Here is a 23,357-nt window from a genome sequence, read left to right as displayed (position 1 = left end):
ATTGCGCTTATATTATCTCTTGCGTGGAAATGTGTGTTATTCAGAGAGATTACTGTTGCTTCTAATTAATTGCCTTCTCGTTGACATGTGCTGCTGTTTGAACAGGGTACCAACTAGTTTTGCACAATCTGACATTTGAAATGAAGAGCAAATTAAGGCAATATCTAGCTGTCAGCCAGGCATTTGATGAAGATTGCTATAGATTATTATGTGTTTAGCAGTTTTGTAACTTTTTAACTGCTAACGTTGCCGTCACAATCAGTGTAAGGTTTTAGATGTTTGGAAAGCTTGTATCGTGGAAAATAAACTCAGATTTAATTCAAAAGCATGGAGGATAGTCTAACATAACACTGACTCTGTAGAGGATTCATTTCTCAGCTCTGTTGTAGAGGTGTGTGCATTTATGCATTTAGAGAAAATCTGAGTGTAATGTATTACTGTCACTGCATTTAGGGAATGAAATTTTGACTCAACCTAGAGTTTTTTCCACAACTTTACCTTCTTAGCTGAGCTGTATTGTCTCTGGCAAAAGCATTCCCTATACACTATTTTTCATATCCTTTCCTTTTTTTGAATTCTAGAGACTAAGACAATAGAACAACAAAGCGGCTACGCATTTGACAACAAAGGACTGATCACAGCATTTAACTTTGCTGGAAGTACTCCTGGTGGCAACTGAAGGATCAACTACAAAGGTCCATGGGAAGGGTCTCATCATTACATTTTCTTGAAATCATTGTGACTTTTGAGTAATAGGGGAGGGTAATTTAATGCTGCTGAAGGTTTTCTGGAAAATAGCAGTGTGCTTCCCCCACCAGAATGCTCTTTCTAACCAGCTACTGTAATGTACAAATTCTTGTGGTGTTTTTATAATTTGATGGACTGAAAGGAAACATTTGTCCTCAAGGAACCTGAATGACTGGGAGGGGCCAGGCTGCATCTAATTGAGTTGCACTTCTCAGGTTTTTGCTGTGCAGAATTGATAGATTCATATGGATAACAGTGCCTTCTGTTGTACATGGATTGCCTGAACAAATGGTTTTTGGAGTGCATTATAATTTTTTAAGTGTAAGGACATTTCTTGATACACTGTAAGCCTTGGTTCCATGTTTTCCAGTCACCTGCTTTTTACTACTTGGTTTAATTGTTCGTTGGTTGCATACACATTGCTGGATTCAGAGTATTATCTCATCATCCCTATTTGGTGCAGACCAAATGTGTAGAGGGAGGTGTCTGTTGGAGTTGCAAAGCATACACTGGGTACATCAAAGGGTCTTAACAAAATTGCAGATTTTCCCTTGATGCAGTAGTCTTAAATTATTACTCTTAGCCCTAAAATCAACTTGCTTGAGTTATGATGGCATGCATGGCAGGTGTCTACCTTAAATCTGCATTGATATTACCTCCTGCCTGGACAAGCAGTGTGGCCCTCGCATGTAGATGTTCTACATGACAACTTTTTGTTTCCACTATTTTTGATGAATATTGGATTTTACTTGGGATTCTATAAACCTTTCTGTTTTTGTTCATTCATTACCAATCCAGTGGTAGTACTGAATAATGTGGTACAAAATATTTACAATATTTTATTCATCTTGCTAGAACAAAAACAACTCCAAACTTATATCTTCTTACTCTTACACTTCTGTGATTGAATTTCTGGTCTGCATTCCGTTTGGCTGTTCTTGTTCCATGCTGAAATTTCATTATCTGCCAGACTTTCTCCTAAATTTTGAAGACTGGTTTCTCATAAATTGAAACACATATAACAAGCTGTTTGTGAATATGTTCATTTAGTGAGAAACTGATAGCAGTACTAATTTGAATAGGTGCTCCTCCTTTAGATCTATTGAGATCGCAGTGGTGCAGCCAAAATAAGTAGGGGTGCTTTAGAATGTGAAGTTTGGATTGGAGATAAAATGTTTAGATCTAATTTTGTCTCTATGTGTTAATTTCTTTATGACTTCAAAATATTTACCAAGCAATTTTAAGCACATACTGAAAATGTATTTCTTTAGAGCAGTACCCTGACTGCAAAGTCGAAGCTCTTCCCATCCCCCATCACATTTTCAACAACTGTAGCGAATTACAGATTCCTGGCCCTGCACTGTGCTGAAGCTTTCATTTTTTATATGTCAGAGTAATTATAATTCAGTCTGATAAATCTGAAGCACTCTATGCCTTGGCTTCTGGAAAAGGCTAAAGTGTCTCTGCCTGTTCCTTGCCCCATCCCCTGGAATTTTCTCAGCCTGGCAGCTGTGGGGCAGAAGGTTCCCCACTGCTTTCCTTTTTCCTGCACCTCTGTGTCAGACTCTCTCTGGTGCTGTTCTCTGCTGCTGATTCCCGCCCCCCCAGCAGCTGCAGAGTATAGTTGGCCTGGTTCATGTAGGTTTTTCACTGCTGCTACTCACTTAATAGCAACAGTGAAAATTTCTCACTTTCAGGTCTGTTGTACTAATGGAAAACTGTGAGAATTCCAGGGTCTGTATTTCCAAAAGGGAACAATACATTGAGCTGCACTGGACAGGTTCTTTAAGCTCAAGCAGCAGAGGGCCGGGACATCCTTTATTTTGAATGTCAGGCCACAAAAATTATAGGTCGCTTTTGCAAATTTAGGCCTGGGGGTGTATTGACTGAAGGCGTTACATCCGGTTTGTTGTGAGTTTCTCAGAAACCATAGAAGTTTTGAAATCCTTCCCAAATTTAAGAAATGTTTTTTAGAAGTTAAGGACATGGACAATCTCTCTCTTACCTGACAACTGAACTTAAGTATTAGGCAGATAAATTGCTTAAGCCCCTTATTATTTTATTCTAAAAAATGAGATTGTTGAGTTGTGTTTCTTTCAAAGCCCATTTGCCTTTTCTACACTGGCGTGCAGAGTAGAAGGGGGATTTATTTTTCTTCTGCTAATGAGGTTGCTTGTACAGTCACAAGCTAATATTTAGGAGTTAATGTGTTCAAGGAAAAATCTGCTTTTGCATAGAATCATCTTTGTGTCACTCAGCTGAACTATGGCTGCTCCCTAGTTCTGCTTCTTGTATACTTTTCAAATCAACTGCCAAGAAAATTTCATCCAGATGTTTCTTACAAGGGGTTTAATCAGCAGTGTGGAGTCGGGAATCTTTGCTGTCTATTTTGCAGTGGGGGTCAGAGATGTCTGAGGGGAGGCATGTAAAAAGGTTAAATGCCCTTCCCTTCCCAGGAGATTCATGAGCAAATGTTTCTACTGGCAAAAGCAAATGTTAATTATTTTATTCCTTTTTTTGAAAAGGGTTTTCATCCAAAAAGATTTATTGGGCTCTAGCCTCCACTTTAACATATGGTTCTCTTTTCACATGATAAATATCCGTTTGTACATGATCATAAATAGGTAATGGATTTTAGGGATTTCTTTCTGAGCTGTGTCCAGCTTTATACTGCATTAAAGGGAGAGTAACACAAAGTGCATTACTGTCTCCCTTTGAAGCCAAGGTAATAACGGAATATCAGATACCAGTATCGGCCAACGAAGCATGATATATTTGCCATTGGAAGTACAGAGAATCATAAATGTATTGTAAAATGAAACAAAGGCTGATAACTGGTGACCTATGTTGCCCCATGCCCACATTCCCAAAGCAAGAAGGTAACTTGTATGGACACCATGGGGGCCTTACATAGGAAATTAAGCATTATGTAGGTTATAATCATAGCAAATGTTAACTTACATGATAAGCTGCTTTTTCAGATAAATTTAACTGATCCTGGGTATTGAATTGCATATGCTGTTTTGTCAATCTTCAAAGGAAAATAAGAATCACCACATGTTTTGGCTGCTTCGTTTTGTTCTCTCTCTTTCAAAGTTGAGGTACTTGGTTTGCTTTCATTACAAAGCAAAATCTTTAATCAAAATGGCCAGCCCAGGAAGAGTGCAGAATATCAAGCTGAGGAAGAAGCTATAAAAACCCAAACCTCAACAGTCCCCCAAAACCCACATGTGCACAGTCTGATTGAAATAGATGTGCTTTGGGAGTGTAAGGCAAAATATGTAAAGAATGTTACACAAAATGATACTGTGAGATTCTTTGCTTTAGGGGAAAAGACTGCCTGCGGAGTGTCAGGGAGGCATGAAGTGAACTGGTTTAGGAAATACCCTTTACCTCTGAAGTCCGGGAAGTTCAGGAAGTTTGAGACTCTGGATTCCATCATACATTGTAGAGGAGAGAAGGTAGGACAGTAGAGGATTTTTTTTTTTTTTTTACTATAGAGCAAGAGTCTATCTTGAGATTTTTGTGAGCCAAAGGAATTATAGACAACATGAATGATTAACTGTCTTTTGTTTCCAGAATACTTTTCAGCCTTTTTTGTTTCCCTTCTTTCCTTCTGTTTGCCAACCACTGTGTTATCATATATTCAGGGGATATTCAAAACACCTGAAAAGGTAAAGCTTAAACAATTTTATTTTTTTTTAAATCCCGTTGTTCTTGAAGCAATGCAACCTGTACATTGCATTTGTATCTATAGAACAAAGTCTCTCATTTGACATATGCAGATGATGCAGAACTACAAAAACCCCTCACTTTTGCCTGTGGTTTGATGAGCCTTTCAGTGATTTCCTTCTTAATATGGATGCTTTGAAATCCCCACACCTTGTACTGAAATTTGCCCAAAGGATAGTCAGAAATGCTCTATGTAATGGATTACCCAGTCCTAATTCTGAGAAATGCCCTAGTCAATCTTTTGATAATGTTTGACAGTCTGGTGGTCAGTTCCTCAAGGATCTCCATCTCTGAGGACATTCTTCAAGTCCAAGAGACTGTATTTTTGCAGGTGGACAGGGGATCATATTTCCCTCATTGCAGCAAAGCATATGGCAGGCATGGCTATCAACTTCTTAACCTTATGAGTGAAAGTAGCTCTTTTCTCTTGGATGTCAAATCTTACCCCAAACGGATGGGATACAGTAGAGATGGATGTTCCCAGTGTGTTAAAGGAAGCCAGACACTATTCCAGATACCAGAAAGTCTTAGCATAAAGCCATATCATAAAGAGGATATATGAACAAGCGAAGCTGCTTGTTTTTGACACCTCTTCCACTGCTACTACTTTTGTAAAACCAACCAAACAAAGCCATTGTAAAATGAAAGAGAACTAAAGCAGTGCTAGTTTCAGGTAGCAACTTCTCTGGCCTATGGATCTAAATCCCAAAACTCACTGCAAATGCACTCAGATACTTTTCAGAGTATGCGACATCCGTATGGATATCAGTACCCTAAGTCTGAAAGCCATTAATGAGAAGAAAAGACTTCATGTGATTTTTCTCTGGCAGAAAACAGATGCATCCCTTTAAAAAGTCTGGGAACTCTTGTTCTGACTGATGTGCAGTCACTGATGGGAGACACTCAGTGGGATTACAGCCTGTCTTAGATTGTCAACATACCTTCTACTAAAGGGCTACTTAAAGTGCTCCATGCCTAGGGAGCTAACTGATGAACCACTTTCCGACTAAAGAGTTTTGAGGATCAGCAGTTCAGAGAGAATCTGCAGGCATATGTAATCGTTATGAATTGGAAAAGCATCCATTTCAGTTGAGGTGATGCGTTCAATATGATCTCAGATCTCCAGTGTTCTCAGTGTTTCCTGGATCTTCTAGAGGAGCATCCAAGAACTTTGTCCCATGCCTTTCTCCGGGAAGAGAATGTGCTCAGGCAGCCCCCGATTTGGTGTGATGCTTCGAACTTGGGATCAGAAAGCAATTTTGATTACAAGTTGGTAGTTGTCCGTATCAGAAAAATGAGGTGAAAGCAATATATTAGTCCTAAGATTCTCTTTATAGGCTGTATAGAGGTTCACAATTTTAAGTGCTGGGCAATGTGCATGGTGAGGTAGGAGATGACCTTTCAAATGCATTGCTTTCTCCAATGTGAATACAACAGTGTCAGCTCCAGGATTCACCTGAGGTGAATGGAGAGTGTTGGTCAGGGACTGCCTGCTGGACCATCTGGGATTATGTTAGATGAAGTGAAATGCAAAAACTGAAAAATTACTTGATAGTTGGAGCTGTCAAGCAACAAAAATGAGTGTTTTCTTGAAATGAGGTTTTAATATTATGTTCAGGTATGGTTTAATTTTCAGGTTTCTTGACCTAACACAAAATACAAAATTACTACGTGACATGGAGGCCTATTGATTTTTCACAGGACTGTTTACCATTGAAGGTGTTTGTCCAAGAATTGTTCCTCATTTTTAGGTATTTTCAACATGTTTGTTGGTAAAGTTGCACATATCCCTCTTTCACTACTTCCCGTACACGGAGATCTTGGAAATGAACTTAACAAAAGGAAGAAGAACAGTGCTTTGAGAAGAGAAGACTATGCATAAGCAGGTTATTTTTAGAAAACAGAAGAGCTATGGCCTCTGAAGAAAATACGAAACAATAAATATTTATACAAAAGTGTATGAGGTAAAGAAATGAATATAAGACAGTATAAGTGAGACTCTGTTCTTTGATCACAGCTGTAATTTTTTTTTCATTGCCAAACAATGTGTGAATATTGCTTTTGATTGCATGTGTAAATCACTGGAAATGGTTTTGGGCTAAAAAAGAGACCAAAGAGGCCATGCAGATTTCTTTTGATATTAGAAGCAAAGATAGGAGGCCATGCCTGCAGTGACTAGAGGGAGACTGCTATGTGCTACATTAGCAGATTGAATTGCAGGATCATCACCTCTGTAAGAAGCCTAAAATACTAAACTGTGGGTTGGCTTTGAGGGCAAGAATTGACAAATGCATTGATGACAAGAAGAACCTCTTCCTAGCTTAAAGAATTCTGTACAGTGTTCTCTTAAGCTGTGCTGCATTTGCTTTAAAAATAGTAATAAATCTTATTGCTTAGGTCGAATGTTACATCTGTTGTGCATTTATATGGGAGGAATAATATTTCTTAAAAAAATGTAACATGCCACCTACCAAGGAGCCCAATCTCATTTTATAGCCTCTCTTCATACAGCCATAAAACTTATTTGCAAGAACACCCCAGAATTAATTTTAAACAAATGTGTGCGTTATCCAGAGTTAATGTGTGCATTTGTGTAGCAGTGTGTGTTTGTTAATCTCAGACTTGTGAAGGCAACTATTCACATGCACGCTTTGCCTGCAGAAGAACATAACTGACATGTGATGTAGGTAAGATCATTATGGGTCATCCAAATACAATTCTCAAAATATCAAACTAGTGAAGATAGTAATCTTGCAGTCCTGAGAGAAGGGATTGCACCAGAGCTTGGGTCAGTCTTCTGTGCATGGAATTCATAAAGAAGATAGTTTTACTAAGCCTCCACAGGACAAGAGATTAATCCTGATGAAACTACAAGCCTGGTATTTGTATCAGTGGAGTATTTCCCTGGTGGTGAGTTGCTGAAGTAGCCTGTTTGCTAAATTGTACTGATTGATAATGCTTGCTCTCTTCTGTACAAGGGCACTTCTGTGAATCCTCCACAGTCTCTCCAAGAGCAGTGGTTAGTGGCCCATTTTTATAAATGGGGAGGTTGGGTTAGTGTAGTTTGCCGAAAGCCATAGCAGTGTGTTGCAGCTGGCATGAGAAATTAAAATTCTGGCTCTGCAGAAGTGCCTGGGAGTTTTGCCATTTGCTCTAATGGAGTCAGGATTTCACCCAAGAAATTTGCTAGGTCCTACTTTTTGGATCACTGCTAATACCTTCCAGAGAAGCTCTGCCAGAACATACTTAATTTATGAAATTGCTTAGTAACAGTGAGTTCCTCTATTGAGCTGCAATTTTAATCTGTCTAGCAGTGACATTGTTTAATTGTATCTTGTGTGGGTTGCCTGGTATGACGAGATCTCCTGTAGAAAAATGGTTCTTGTCTGGGTGACGAATGACATCCTGATTGCTAATTCCTCTTAAGCCTTTGAAGTGAACCTGATGATGTGGGAGCAGAACTCCAGGTGACCCATGGTATCATCTATACCATGTATCAGGGTGTTGGGAAGTTTATAGCCTCTCTGCAGGTATTAACAAACATGCTGGATCGGTTGTGAAGTTGTAGGTTGTGATTGCCACTTTTAACAGGCTCTAAAGAGTGTATTTTTTACCAAAGTAAATATATGGCTCCTATGCTGCCTCCTGCCCTCTGACAGAGTGTTGATCTTCTTTTAGCTTGAATCACATTCTTAAGCTGAATTTTAACTCCAAATCTCTTAAAATGGTTATTTCTTTTGGTTGGTCCCTAGCAAGGGGGAAAGATGATCAGTGTTTGCTTTCTTTTGTTACCAGGTGTGTTAAATGAATAATTTAAATTATTTAATTACCAGTTTGATTAAATTACTGGGACTTCAACCAATCCTATTCAGTTTCTTACTGAATATATTTTTTTTCTGGCAGAGCTCAAGCTACATGGATTTGTGTGCACACCAGGAAAACTCTCCATAGTCATATAAATGAGATTCAGAGTAAAATATATATAGAGAGTCTGGAGAGGTCATATCAGTATATGAATAATGGATGTTTTCTTTTTTATTAAAGGTAGTGTCCTATCTCTCAGCACCTTGTAGAGCAGAGTATGCAACTGCAGCAAATACAGGTGCCTTAAGCAGCTTCAAAGTCTCCCTACTCTATTAAATATAAATAAACCGTACTGTCCTTTTTAGCACAACATACCTTGCCTTGCACCTGACTGCCTCCACAGGTTGTTGTGCAGAGTGCGATAATGGAGCCAGATGGCTGCACCTTGGTGTAGGGATTTCACTGCAGCTGTGGGGCTGACACTGGGACCTCAGTAGCAGTTGTGGCTGTGCTCTGGAGGAGCTACATCTGTATGGAAAAAGCACACCCTGTGTCGCGTTTTCCTCCTACCGTAAGTATCTTTCTGGAGGATGCAGGGTGTTAAGCAAAACGGCAACAAGAGTGAGTGGAGAACACCGCAATGCATCTGAACGTGCACTGAACAGAACCAGCTATCGCCATCCATTTCTATGTATAGACCACTCAGAAATGTGTTGGCATGAAGTGACATTAAACAGACACATGGAGTCTGGTTCCTCAGTACAAAAAGGATCGTAGCTGTTGAATTCTGCCAAACAAGAATCAACTCAGGGTGAACAGTGTGATTAGCTCGTTTTGTATTACTGTTTTGAAGACTGACAGGATCTGTCTGAATCATTGTGGGGGGGAAAAAACCCAGTCTGGCCAAGAGAGAGTCCATGCACAAGAAGTCCCCAGAGCACTGATTTCACTGGAAGAACAAGCATGGAAATTGCTCCGAGGAAGAATTACTACTCCTGATGTTGAGTTACAGCATGTTTATCCCATTGTATTGTTAATCAAAATGTTTCCTGATCTCATGAAGGTAGGACTGAGGTAAGGAGGTTGCTAATACTTTCCCATTGTGCTCCTCTGATCTGGAAGTACGGCTGATTTCAGAACCCAGGGCTGCCTGGACCACCGGTCTGGAGGACCTAAAGGACTTTCCTGGCTGCCAAAGGTCATTCTGTCAATAAGGGAGAATCCTGCACAGTCTCAGACTGCCTCAGTTCTTGTGGTTGCTTCTTCCTAACTCTTGCGAAGGCACATTTGATTGTTTAATGGGATTTTCTATTACTTAGTGATTGATATTCTTCTAATAAAATACACATACTGAAAAACCACTGCCACTGTGTGGCTGAAGTAGCAGCTGTTTGTGGTTGCAAACCATGCCTGGCTGCCTGTCACAGAAGGGTGGGGGAGAGTGCTTGTGTTCATCTCCCATCTGCTCTGATTAGGTTTTGTTACCCTCTTCCTTTGCTGTCTGTTTTATAGCTTTAGGATGCAGCGGTCTTCCAGGGTGTCAGAATCTCGCCTTAGATCTTCAGCTTCTGTTTTTTGTAAACAAAGAAATATTCTCACTTAATCATGATTCTGAATTCCTCTGTCTTCCTCTCAGATGTGCACCTCTTGGGGGTTTGTGGCTGTGATCTGCTGAATTAGGAAGAACTGTGGAGTGATGCCAGATTTTTCTGTCAATAGATATTCCCACAAAGCATGGATTATTAATCACGAGATTCTATTATTCCGTTTGTTTCTTTAGATACAGTATTGTGTAAAATGTGTTCAAATAGATTTTGGGCAATTTTTTTCAGTGTTTCAGAGCCCAGTTACTGAATTAGGACCCAAATCCTGATTTAGTGAAATTCTGTAACTGTACAGGAGGTTGGGAAAGATACAGAAAACATGAGGCAAACAAATCCAAGGTTAACTATGACAAGAAAAAGAGACTCAGTTTATAGCTTCATATTCTTGCTCTGTTCCTGATTTTAGGGGGGGAAAAAAGATCTAATTTTCTTTTACTTTTTATTTGGGTATGGAATTATAGTTGACTTTTAACTCCAGATTTTACTTTATGACAGTACTGCTGCAGGAAAAAAAAGCACCGACTACTTAATGTCAGAGGACATGTGCTATATTTTGTTGCCATCTTTGTGGCTTTCATCCAAGGTCACTTGTGTTATGGGATGCCCGAGTCCAAGATTTATTCTGCTGCAGGAGATTGCTTAACAGGACACTAACAGTTCATAATCTAATGAATTTCCAAAGCTGTGTTAAAACACTGGGAAGCATTTTATCCTTTCCTGAATGATTTCTGTTTCAGAATATGATTTTGTACAATAACATTTTTTTACTGTTTTTTATAATGTCCCCTTTTTGGTTGAAAAAAAAATAGGGGGGAAAAAAATCACCAACTGTGGATATGACCTTTAAAGGCACAAAGGTGAGCACTAGTATGTGTAGTGCTAATGAGGACATGAGGTAAAAAATAAGCACACCACCTGATTTTAGGCACCTAATTTAGGTTAGGAGGCTTATCTTGTTAGGCTTTTGTAGGAGAGTGGGGGATAGTCAGAGTTTGCTCATCAGATGCTCCAAATCACCTTCTGGCAAAGCCAGCTTCATTCTCTTCTTGTAAAGCAAGCTCAGGGAAATGAGCTGTCCGGGTTGGGTGGGTAATTCTGCTAATGTGGGTACACCCCTGGTGGGTTTATTTGGAAGGGAAAGAGAAACACTCAGGAGGATTATAACGAACAGTAATTAGAGAAGAAAAGTCTCCACTTGTTTGCTGGTTGTGTGCAAGTGTATAGTCAGTTTTGCTGATGCTTGTACATGAGATTCTGAAACACAAGTAATTTGATGCATATGCTTTGTCTTGCTACAGTGAATTACATCCTTTCCTTGCCCAGGAGCTGAGCTGTAGCTCATCTTCTGTTTTACAGTGTGTTATGTTGCCTTAATTGCACCATCTATCGTGACATTTTTGGTGCTTTTTATTTTTGTCTTTTACTGTGGGTGCTCTAACCCAAGTAAATGATACTACAGCATTCAGGAAACTTGTCAGCCTGCATTTAGGTCAGCAGTTCATCAGTGAGTGCTATGAAAGATAATCTATGAACATCAAATTTGTAGGACCTTGAAAAAAGGCAGTCAGCAGGAACAGCCTAGAAATCTGCTGAACAGAAGCACCTAAAGGTAGGTAAAGTTCTGATTATGAGTTACTGAATGCAGTGACCCCCTGGGCGTGTGACATCTAGATCCTGGGCTTTGTGTAGACTATTAGCCTAGCTTTTAGAATTAGGGGAAAACCCTAAAGAAGGGAAGCATACAACACATGTGGGGAGTGTGTTACAGAACTGCATTTTCTATCAATTTCTATTACTAGCCCTGCTTGAGAACTTAGAACCACTGAATAGTTCAGGTTAGAAGGGAACTTAGGTTTGTAGTCAACCTGCTGCCCAAAGCAGGGTCAGCTTGGAGATCAGAGGAGATCGCTCAGGATATTTTCCAGTCAGTCTTGCTGTTCTTTCTGTAGGATGCGTGGGGGAATTCAGGGTTAGTAGTGGTAGAATAGCTTGGCTGGGCCATGTGGGCAGAGATGATTAGGAGGGCAGGTGTTTGACTTGTTCAAAATGTGATAATGGCAATGATCTTGAATGAAGTGGCTCCGCTTCAGACAGTCAGAGGATAATTAGACTTTGCATTTGAAAGGAAATGAGCAGAAAAGGCAATAAGCATTAGGCATGAGTCCCACTACCATGCAATTTCTAACTCTGGATACTACAGCTTGCTTGAAGTAGTGTTAGCTTCAACTGCAAGGGTATGTCACTTCCTCAGAGCAGTCCAAAAGCTGAAGCATGAACTATAGAGTTCTGCGTTATCGTGAACTATAGAGTTGTGTGGGAAGGGAAGGTATAAAAGGTATAAACTCTATCACATGAACTATAGAGTTGTGTGGGAGGGGGAGGTATAAAAGGAGAACCAACATCAGAAATCAGTGTCTGCTTGGATTGCAAAGTGTCAGCAGGTGTCTGGTAGGTTCTGTGTGCTGAGGGAAGCAGGTGGCTCATTATTCACAAGAGAAGAAGGAGCATCTTGCTGACAAAGGATCTAAGCACGTGAGAGCTATGTGAATGGAGGGATCTCTGGAGGTTTCAAGGAGATGGGTTGTGACCCCCATGTTCTTAACCTTTTCCAAGATGACAAAGCATATTGAAGGAGAAAAGGCTATACAGGGAAATACTGGCTTTTGAAGGTTGAGAAAGGCACCTGCTGTCATTTACATAGTTTTACAGCAGGGGAAAGTAGAGGCACATTCCTGACCCTGAAACTATTTGCTCAACCCTAGTATAGAGATGTGCAGCCAGCACAACTGTGCCTTCCAGTCTTGAGCTTTGCTATCAAACTTTAGCTTCTTTGCAATGATCCATCAATGCAGATGTATTGTCTCTATGGATACAGTGGAAAGCCAGATAGGAGAGACCAGGCTGTGGGAAGGCCTAGATAAAAATGTGGCAGTGAGGAAGAGGAGGCACACAGGTATGCACATGATTAGGGAGAAGAGTGAGAGCTATTGATACAGAGCACGTTTTCTCCTTCACAGCAATTTAGAACACATTTGTATCTTTCTCCTATGCTGTCATTTGTGGGGGAAACATTTTTCCTCTGGTACCAAACCCAGGTCACTGCCACCAGGCCGAAGCCTGCCACGTTCAGGTACAGCTCTGCCACGGACCACCCAAGCTCCCCAGTTCCTCCAGCAGCTCCGAGATGTTCATCCCGGTGTTCCGCCTGCAGCTCCCGCTCCGAAGGACACTCGTGGGGGGCACCGCTCTGAGCCGTGTGACCTGGGCGCTCTGCCGGTGTTTAATTCACCCCGGCAGTGGCGGGGAGGGAGGGCGGCTGCCCCCCCCCTCCCCCGGCCCCGCGGCGCTGGGAGCCGGGACACGCGTGGGCAGGGCGGGAGCCGCAGTGCCGCTGTCCGCGGTGCTGACCGCCGCCCGCCCCCCCGCGGCCCGGCAGGTCCGGGTGGGGAGGCGGAGGGTGTTCTGGCTGCCCCCCCCGCTGCTGCTCGGACAGGCCCCTTCGGCTGGGCGGGGGGCGCAGGTTTTCAACTGGCTTCCTGCTTGGTCTTAAAAAGATGGGCTGCTCGATAATCTTTCTGTCTATACTGAGTCATTTCTCAAATAGCATGGCTTCATGGCCCACTGGAACCCAGAGATTTTCACCATGGCAGATAACTCTGTACGTCTCCAACCAGGGCTACCTTTCCTGTTTCCTTGCAGAAAGCTACTATTACTGAAATAACTATCGACTAAGCTGAGCACAGTGGGGAGTTCGCGCGAAGATTGTTCTTCTAAAATGGATCTGCTACACCAGGACAAGGAACAACTCCGCTCCTACCGTCCCAGCACATTAACTGTCAGAGTTGAAAAACTTGAATCCTTAAAATCCTGACTGAACTGATACAACTGAGCTTCTGTATGCTCTTCATTACAATACTTGATTGCCTAGAACTGCTTACAGTAGCTAAAAATATCTGATATATTCAAACTATCAACGACACATGCAGGATATAATACTGGATGCCACCCACTGGCTTGAAACATTTTTTCACCATGTGCCTGACTTGCTACAGGAGCCAGAAGGCAGGGAGGCAGACAGGCAGGGGTGACATTGAAAGAAAGAGGCTCCCTTATTACTTATCTAACTTTCTGGATCAATTTGTAGTTCAGAGTTTTGTAGTACTAAAAGCTTTTTGCAAATTGTGATTATTTAAATTGGTGCAATCTCTCTGATGATGTTGGAGAGCTGCTTCAAGTCCAGCATTTCCTAGGAAAGCTGATAGCAAAAGACATTTCTATAGGTTTTATTACATACTTCTAACACTGTGGTTTGGTCTACAGCAACCTTTGGGTCCATGAGAAGATCATATTGGGCTCAGCTGTACCATTCTATGGGTGACTAACATTTAAAGATTTAATGTTTTTAGAGTAAAGATAGATTTATTTTTCACTTTGACATGTTCATGGGTTCCTTCTGGCAGAGTATGTATGCCAGTCAGGATCAAGGAAAAAGAAATCTCATCGCCCACCATCACCTTGATTCCCTAGGCCAACTGAATATCCAAGGAAGGAATATTTCAGAGGAGAAGATCCTAGAGCTCTACACACATGATTTCTGATACTGTAACCTCTGTCAAACATCCCTTTTAGCAGTTTTCTGAAAAGCCCTTGTTAGCAGTCTAGGGCACTTTTTCCTCCTGCTATTACCTTTACCTTGCATTTGGCCCTGTTTCTATTTATTTCAGAGACAACAGAATGCCTTTGTTCAGAGTGGCAAACCTTGGTTGTAAGAGTCACAAATTTGCTTTGCAACTCTTTATGTATAAGAGCTTCACTTCTGTATATGTTGTTCCCTTCACTTGCAGGAAGGATGTGAAGTTTCATCTACAGCAACCTTGCTTTTAGCATAAGGGCTTGTCCTCAGTATTATTGTTAGTATGGGACATTTTTACATTCTATATTAGAATTCATATGATTCTAGAAATCCCTGCTTTGTTCCTCCCATGTGTTCAAATAGTGACTGTACAAAGGAGACTACTCATCTTGCCTGTGCCAAGCAAGAACTCATTTCTGCAATTGATGTGCCATCACCCAGTCTTTGCCTGCAGGACTATGTTCTCTGCATAGGAAGAGTTAACTGTAGAGGTTGTACTCCACTCTTGGAGTACAACCATTTATAAACCTTCCACAACAAAATGCAAGAAGTGTTTCCCATTGCATGCCAGAAGTTGTGCCTTGGGATTTCTATCATATGTGACTTTTCATCCCATGATCTTCAAGAATGATGTATCTGTAACACTTAAATTTTTTTAATAGTGAGCCTGTTAGGAAGATAAGGTCAAGCAGAGCTCAGCTAGCCATCAAGATGATTTTCATTCTGTCTGTCACCAATCTGTCATTCCCAGAAGACTAAATTTTTGGTTAGGTTTGATTGCATGAGGTGACAGGTGTAGGCTTAGCTGCCCTCTTCTTTGCAGTATTTGAAGCTTAGTTGATGTTGGTTGCAGAAAGATATCAGATACCTTCCAAAACCAAAATGTTTAAATCCAGGCTCTCAGGCCAAGTGGAAGGAGCTTCATTAAAGCAGAGCAGTGTCTGTTATGTCCCTGTTATAAAATACTAGTTTACTGACCTGATTATTCATATGGACATTTTAGAGAGAGACATGGAGCACCCCCAGTTGCTCTGTGAACTATCTCAACATATTCACCTCCTAGTCTCCCTGGTCCTTGGTGTGACTAGGCCCCAGGGAAACATTCTATGTGCTTTTTCTTCCCTGTAAAGCAGGAAAGTGCCAGTTTTGCATTAGCAAAGGAATGAGAGTTTGATGGAGCTCTCTCTGTGCTCCACTGTGATATAAGGCTATGCAGTAAATTTACCAATGGCTTCTGCTACCCAACAGGATCCCCACCCTAAGACCGTGTGGCAAATGTTCTGGTTTTGGAGCACATGTCTAGGCAATATGTCTCTGTGATTAAAGAGGCAACAGAGCAGCTGTGGCAGCATGTGTTTCATCCTAGTGAACAAGGGCAAGGCCCTGACCTACCTAATCTAGTTGGCCCTGCTTTGAGCAGGATGTTGGACTGGATGGCCTGCAGACATCCTTTTCAGTATTAATTACTTCATGATTCTAATATAGTTGCCTGAGCATATAGCCAGAATCAAGGGTGGTTTATACAACCGGTGCTGGAGCTATTGCTGGTGCAGCTGCTCTTGGGCAGAGGTTTGCCTCCAAGTGCTGCCTTCGTTTCTCCTGATGAGCGTGGAGGCACTTGGAAATACAGTTCCTGGGACTGCACTGTGCTGTGGCTGATTGTGCACTCTGAAAACTCTAGCACATGGCAGCCCTGACATGCCTCTGCCTCCCTGCATCCCACACTCTGTTCTCTGCCTGCCACCATGGATGTGGCTGGATGACTACTGACTACCTCTTTGCAACGCTTGCACCAAAGAGAAATCCCTGCAGCCAGACGGAGCCCTTTTGGGCAGCTGTGCTTCGTAAAACGCTCATGAATCACGAGATATGAAAACCTAAGGCTGCCTGTCACCCCACCTGGTGATCCATTGCTCTCTGCTGCACGTGGGTCATTCTCTGTTTCTCACAGTGTTTCTGGTTGCACAAGCTAGGACTAATTTATTCTGTAGGCAGTCCTGCATCTTTACTGGAATGCAAATTTCATATACGCCTTTCTACTGCTTCCAAACAAGATAAATCACCCAGGACTTTAACCTTTATTTTCTACAAATCGTCTTTTTCAGTGCTGTGTGCATGAAACCTCCATGTAAACAGGCAGGAACTGAAAGAGCAGGATTTCCTTTGAGTTATATGTAACCAAGTTTGAGCCCAAATAGTGACATTTATAGAGGCAGGTGGCTTGTTGAATAGTATGCTCAACTGCAAGGCATGATACTAAATGTCAGTCTGGGAATGCCATAAATCCTATCTAAAAAGTGTTCAGCTTGTTTTATGTTTCAACATGCTAGCCCAAAGTTCCACACATAAGAAAAGAATAAACAGTGTGGGTGGCATAATTGTTACTTTTTTATATCCCAAACATACGCTTTTAGCAATCAGGACCTCATAAATTTTCCCTCAATGCTTGTCAGCGTTGCTTTGGTTGCCAACCAGGGGCTTTGAACTCTTCTGGCCCTTCTCCAGAGCTATGATCTTGCCTGCACTGATGTCTGCAGTTTTGGGGGTCTAGTAAAAATGCCCCTGAGAAAAAAAACATAGCTCCTATCAGTGAAAGACAGAACTTGACAGGTAGGACTAAGACTTGTTCCCATTTTAAATGGGCCTTCCTTTACTAATCACCCTCTCCTTCTGTCCCTGCCTCAAGTTGTGGCTATCCTCCACTTCGGTCCTTTTAGCTTTAGGCTTTTGCAGCCTGTGCTGCTTCTGTACTCCTTTCTTCTACAAGTTTCCCACCTGATTGGCATTTGAAAATCCCACTCAACTCCTCAGCAGGATCTGTGTGAACAGTGCTGCCAGATTTCGAGACTGTTTGCTTCAGCTGCCTATTCTGACCTGCGGATAAGGCTCTGCGAAGTCTGTAGCTGCTGGAGACAAGCTGCTGCAGGGCTCGCAGTGTGCAGGAGTTCTTCTCAGGGAAAAGGGTTTGAATTTATTTTGAATATGACTTTGTTTTGCCACATTTCTTTCTTTGGTTATTTTCTTCCCTGGTATTGTCAAAGCCTTTTGATTAGTGTCTTCTGTAGGTTGTGGGCTGATAGGTCCTCAGCACTGGCTCCAAAGATACCTCCCACAGTGTGACTTTTGCTTTCCTCTGTTCAGACCCTCATTGCTGTTCACACAACAGGACCCTGAGCACAATGCTGCTCAGATGTTACCTGAGGAGCCGGAATGGCAACATCCTGCCTCTCCCCTGGCATGAGTCGATTTAACACTTCAGGCTGGGATGCGAGTGCCAACCCATGAACATCTGCTGCCCATGTGGACTCTGCTGCGAGTAGCAGGTGTACGCTGGGCTGATGCTTTGACTACTCATGGTGGGGATTGCGTGGCCAGTCAGCCTTCCTCAGCCATCGTGGGCTACAGGGCTCACCAACTGCTGGCTCCTCTCCTCCTAGCCAGATGCAACTTGGCCTGGGGACATTTCTGTTTGCCTCACAGCAAGCACCCTTCCTTGGCTTTATGGGAAATTTTTTTTCCTTACTGAAACTTAACAAATGCAGCACTTATCTGGGATGTCTCTGATGACAGAGAAGTGGGGGGGGGTGGGGGTGGGGGGTGGAATTTGGGGTTGTTTGTGCAACCCTAAATAGACTTGTTCTGAAATATTTTTTCCTCTTGCTGAAAGCAGATTTTACCTTGATAAGTCTAACCCTTAACTATAGCAGACCCACCACAGGGAGGAATGTCATCTTTATAGAGGAAGAAAAATTACAGGAAGAATTATGTAGCACTGCAGCTTTTCAGTGTGGTAAATTTAAGGTACTCAATTTACACCATTATAACTCTTCAAAATGATCTAAGAAAATCACCTCTGAAGCCCAAATTTTACTTACTTCTCAAGTGCAAAGATTAACCTTTTGTGAAATCTTCATGTTAAACCTGGATGCAATTTGGCAGGAGTTTAGGAAGGAGAGAGGGAAATGGTCTGGAAAGACAATCATGATTTAAGAAGCTGTTCTCAAACAAAGCGACCTCATTCTTTTATTTCTATTTATCTAGCCTGTCTTTCAGAGAGCATTTTTTGGCTATCAAAACACATTTATTTAGATATTTCTTTTATGTGACTAAGAGCTTGTCAGCCAGTTTCTGGCTTGTAACTGCTCGATTCTGCAACCTTAATATTCTCTTAACATTGGTTTGTATATAATTTCCTACACTTGGTCTTAGGAGCAAATTGAAAAAAACAGCTTTCCCACCATATGGAACCATATGTACCCTCACGGGGGTCAGCAAAATGGCTGAGCTATTAGGCTGAGATTTAGCAGAGACCTCCACTTGAGTTGAGTGTGCAGTGAGAGCACTGAAGAGCTATTGGCTCTGGCAGGGTGGTCTCCAGCCCACGATTGTCAGTGGCCACGGTGAGTGGTCAACAGCTAGTCTGCAAGAGTTGTGTTAAACATCAAAATAAATGTAAGTTAAGGGTGGAATCCCCTATTTGAATAACATAGGGTGTGCTGTGGGTTTACTGTGAACCACTGGGCTGCAGGGTTTGGGAACCACTGGTCTGTATGGCCAACTGCTAGAGAAGGTGGGCCACCTTCTTTGCTAGGGACTTCTTCCCGTGGACTTTGATTCGAGTTGCTGTAGAAGAGTGCATCCACAGACATCCCTCCTGTGTCAGCTCCTGTCTCACTCTGTGGCCTGTGAAGGTGGTTGCTTCCTTCTACCTGCACAATCTGCGCGTTGTCACCAAGAGTGAGGTGACAGAAGGAGAGATGCCATCTGCCATGCTGCTGTTCTGTCTTATGCCACAGTGATCCCCAGCAGCAGAGAATTACAGAAAAGTCTTGTTTGGTCCTTGGCCCTGCTTTAAATTGGTGGTGGGCTGTTGGACCTTTTAACTCCAGAGGTCCAGTCCACCCTAAATTTTTCTGTTTCTGTGTTGTCTAAAGACTGCTCATGCACCAAGAAAAGCATATTGTTCTGCAGTATTTTCTGTATTTCCTTAGGGGTAAGCAGCTGAAATGAATGTAGCCCTGCCTAAGCAAAGACAATAGCAGGGATTTTTTGGCAGTGCTAACCAGGGCGTGCCAGTAGCTGTTTATAAAAAAACAGCCCAAAACACAACCCTAACTTAGGGCAGCTTTCTCATTCCCCCTTTCTGGCCTTCTTTAAAGTTTGCTGCTTGCCCATATTGCCCAGCTGCTATCTCTGTGGCCCTCTGAACTCCGCCAGCCTCTGTTTGCTGAAGCCTGCAGAGCAAACATGATGTGGCTGTGTAGCAGAACACTTGCAGCATTGATCAGCTCCTTGTAAATGATTTTATAAACATCCACTGTGGGTTTGCTGCATGCCTTGTGTGAGTGCAGAGATCTCCCATTGCGACAGAGCATGCCAGTGCAAGAACACACGGGTAACTCGGAGCCTCGTGCACAGTCAAGAGCTGAGTGTGAACTCCTGGGTTTGGGTACATGTCTCTTGGATTGTGGACAGATTTCCAAGGCAGCAGCACATCCACTTCTGGGATACAGCATACTACTTCCTTTCAGTGTTTTGAAGCCTTGCTTCAGAGCTTCAAGAGCTTCTAGATAAGGCGGTTGGAGCCTTTCTTAATATTGATGAAACACTGTGGTTTTCCCTAAATTCATCTTCAAAATGGCTGGACTAATTTTGCTTGAACTCTGAAAATATTTAGCCTGAGGCAAGCACATTAGAGGGAAAATTTTTGCCTGAACACTGAATGTTTGGCAGTTGCAAGCAACTGAAATCAGGGTCTTATAAAAAGGAATACGAGGCAAATTTAAGTATTGTCATCTGTGCCAGGTGTCTGCCTATACTAACGTTTCTGGGTGGATATACAAGTAATATGTGCAAGTTCATAATACATCCTTTCTCTTTAGGAACCAGCTTTATTCTGGTAAAACTCATTAATGTCTATGGAATTACAAGATCATAAATCTAATATAACACTGGAAAATCAGGCCCTATAGATGTGCTCTGTGTGTGGTATCAATCTGTTTTCAGTGTATATATAAATAAGATTTGTGGTGAAATGAGAAAAACAAGCTGCCTGTATATCATCTAGGAATGAGCTCTATGTTGTGCTTAATATTTTCCAGAGACAAATGTGGTGACAGACTTATCAGAAACACTGGCTGAAATGAAGCTGTTGATCCAAACATCCTCATCATCCTTTATCTTAAAGCCAAAGCAAAAATGAGATGTCCCAGTGGGTGTGGGCCATGGTAACATTACTTTTTATCATTATTATTATTATATTCAGATGTTGGTTGTGTTTACAATTACAGTGCTGGCAGACAGACTCTATTTGAACTGCCAAAGCTGATCATCTAGCCCCAAATCTGATCATATTACTGAGAACACAGTCTGGGATTTTACAGGGGCCGGAGACAAATTGACTCTTTCTCCCTCTCCAGCTCATCTTGCCATATCTATTTCAGGGTGAGGCACAACATCTATTTTATTGAGCCTCTGCCTCTTCTTTTGGATCCTTCTGGGTGGCTGTTGGGCAGAGACAAAGCACAGTCAGTGGGGCTGCGCTGGCGGAGGGAACAACAGACAGGTATCCTTGTGGGTTCAGCAGGTAAGTGAGATCATGTTCACTGCATGTGAAAGATAAACAAGGGCTTTCTTTCCCATTTTGGCACTCTTTTTTGTAACAAAAGGAGTTGTGGAGGAGGGGAAATGCCTGACAAGCCAACATATGTCATTTCTCTGTGGTTAGGCTGATTCATTTTCTGTCCCAGGGGTAACAAGCCAACAGCACTTGCATGGTGTACATTGCGTCCAGAGAATAAAGTGGGCCTAGCAGCTAAACTGGGACAAAAGATATCCTCCAGGCAGGTCTAGCAGCCAGCACTTCCATGAGTTTCCACTACACAGACTCCGTTCCCTGGATTTAGTAGCTCGCTGAGAGAAAATGAAGAAATGACGAGGTTAGCTTGCCCTCTGGAGAGAAAGAGAGATGCTCTTTGGAAAGCAAGGTAGATATTCAGATTATACGCAAGCAGAACCAGGGAAGCAGGAACCCCAAGGAAATGGCCATGCGCAAAAGGATTTTTCTGAGGCAATGATCTAGGGTAAACAGCAGAGCAAACCTACTTGAGCTTTGATCCTGACTCCAACAGAAGGGCTGTTTTCTAATATAGGAATGACTCCCTGCAGCTGAATATTAAAGACTCATAAGACAGCACAAACCTTCCAGCTCCTGCTAATTAAATCTCAGGACAGGAGCTCATGGGGCTTTGTGACAGCAGCCTTCTCCTGTTCCACAAAATAGGGAGATCTCTAAAACTCCCCTTTTACCTGACAGGGTACAGCAAGGACACTGGAACCTGTGGGTCCAGCCCTAATTTGGGCATTTCCCATATCCCAGCTGACTCTGCCAAACACTTGGTCACTGAAGTGGTCTGTGGCAGCATCTCCTTTCTTTACTTCTGGCAAGAGCTGTTGAAAGTGGAGATCGTCTAAGAGAAAGGGTTTGTTTTAACAAAGTTGAAATTTATGTTTATGTTTTTTCTTTGGTGAAAACTGCTTGCAGACATGCTGGGGTTTCAAGGAAACTGAAATTGCCTTTTTAGTGGCAAAATTATTTGTTCTGTCCTAGCCTGCATTGTACAGTGCTGCTGGCATAAGGAGCCTTGGAGAGGGGATGTGGCTTCAGGCTCAGCAGGAAACAGTTTCAGGAGCAGGCAGGCAAAAGTAGCTTCTTCTCACAGCACAGCGATGCCATCAGAGGCAGGAATCTGCTGAATCCTGAAATCAGTGGGAGACAGATGTCAGGAATCTGCTTCTTGCAGAGACAAGATATGCCTTGGGTGAGTGCAGGATGAGGTCTTCTGACACATAGCTTGCAGGGTTTCCCAGATGCCCAAGCACCATTATTGGTTGTCCCTGCCATTTGTGGAGGCAAAGCTACCCAGTGGAGCTGATGCAGTTCTGCCAGTTCCCTCATAGCAGCAAGATTGTGGATCCAAAGTGCCTACTCCCTTTTGAGCTCAGGAAAAGCTGTGATCTTGCTTTGAAAGTGGCAGGATTTTCCTGCCCTATTCAGCTCAACAGCCATGGGAGAGAGAAGGCTGGGAAGGGGAAAGAGAGGAGGGTGATCCAGAGCTGCTGCCCCTCAAGATGATGTCTGGCTGCCTCAGCAATGCACTACAGCAGCAAGAGGCAGTGATTCCTGAACCACTACTCCACTTTCAGAGCCTGTGGGCTTTGACCAAGAGCAATCACTGAGGTTCTGCAGTCATTCCCAGTTGGGGAGACTCTCCCCCAGTTCTGCATCCTCTGGGAGAGAAAGAGAGAGAAAAAAAAAAAGAGCAGTGTAGAGTAATGATGCACATGTCCCACTTCAAAGACTGACTGCACGTGCATTTACCAGGCCAAGAAACAGAGCTCCTTTCACATACCATTCCTCTTGCTAGTTGGTACAATATTTCCCTGTGCCCTTTGCTTTGTGAAATGACTGTTCTGAAACTACCAAGTGCTTTCCTTCCATGCCCTACCTCCTTTGACTGTCTCCCTCTCTTTCCTAACTGCATAGTTACCATCCTTGGCTTTCTTCTTTTCCTATCTGTTCCTTACACTGCACTGTCAGTGAACTGAAAAACCTGTTTCCATAGACCGGAAGCCCTCACAAGAAAGTCATGAAATACCACCCACCACACTGTCCCCCAGCAGTGAGGCGTTCAGAGCTGGCCAGGAAGGGGTTGGTGTTCTCTCTGGGCTGTAAGTCCACTACAGGTTTCTGAGCCCTTTAGGTTTGTGTGAGCTGAAGTGGGGGTATCTTTGAGGACCCTTTCTCTGAGCTCTTATTTTCTTGTTCATTTATTTTC

At 42.5% G+C, this 23,357-nt stretch overlaps 2 protein-coding genes across 4 annotated transcripts in view; both read left to right on the top strand.

Moving 5' to 3' along the window:
• IPO8 (importin 8) overlaps positions 1-6,887 on the top strand; it is a 51,708-nt gene extending 44,821 nt beyond the window's left edge. For all 3 annotated transcript variants that reach the window (XM_074826220.1, XM_074826219.1, XM_074826223.1), the window contains one exon: positions 582-6,887. In XM_074826220.1, coding sequence (XP_074682321.1) covers positions 582-679 — 98 coding nt within the window. In that variant the 3' untranslated portion in view covers positions 680-6,887. The remainder of the gene's footprint in view (positions 1-581) is intronic.
• A 1,549-nt stretch (positions 6,888-8,436) lies between these two features.
• TMTC1 (transmembrane O-mannosyltransferase targeting cadherins 1) overlaps positions 8,437-23,357 on the top strand; it is a 185,248-nt gene continuing 170,327 nt past the window's right edge. The window contains exons 1-2 of the mRNA XM_074826225.1: positions 8,437-9,357; positions 11,434-11,496. The gene's annotated coding sequence lies outside the window, so the exon portion shown is untranslated. The remainder of the gene's footprint in view (positions 9,358-11,433; positions 11,497-23,357) is intronic.

Source organism: Strix aluco, chromosome 5 (genome assembly GCF_031877795.1).
Source record: "Strix aluco isolate bStrAlu1 chromosome 5, bStrAlu1.hap1, whole genome shotgun sequence".
In the NCBI taxonomy this organism is placed as follows: Eukaryota; Metazoa; Chordata; class Aves; order Strigiformes; family Strigidae; genus Strix; species Strix aluco.
Note: the sequence above shows the minus strand (reverse complement) of the source record. Positions and strands in the feature narration are given on the sequence as shown.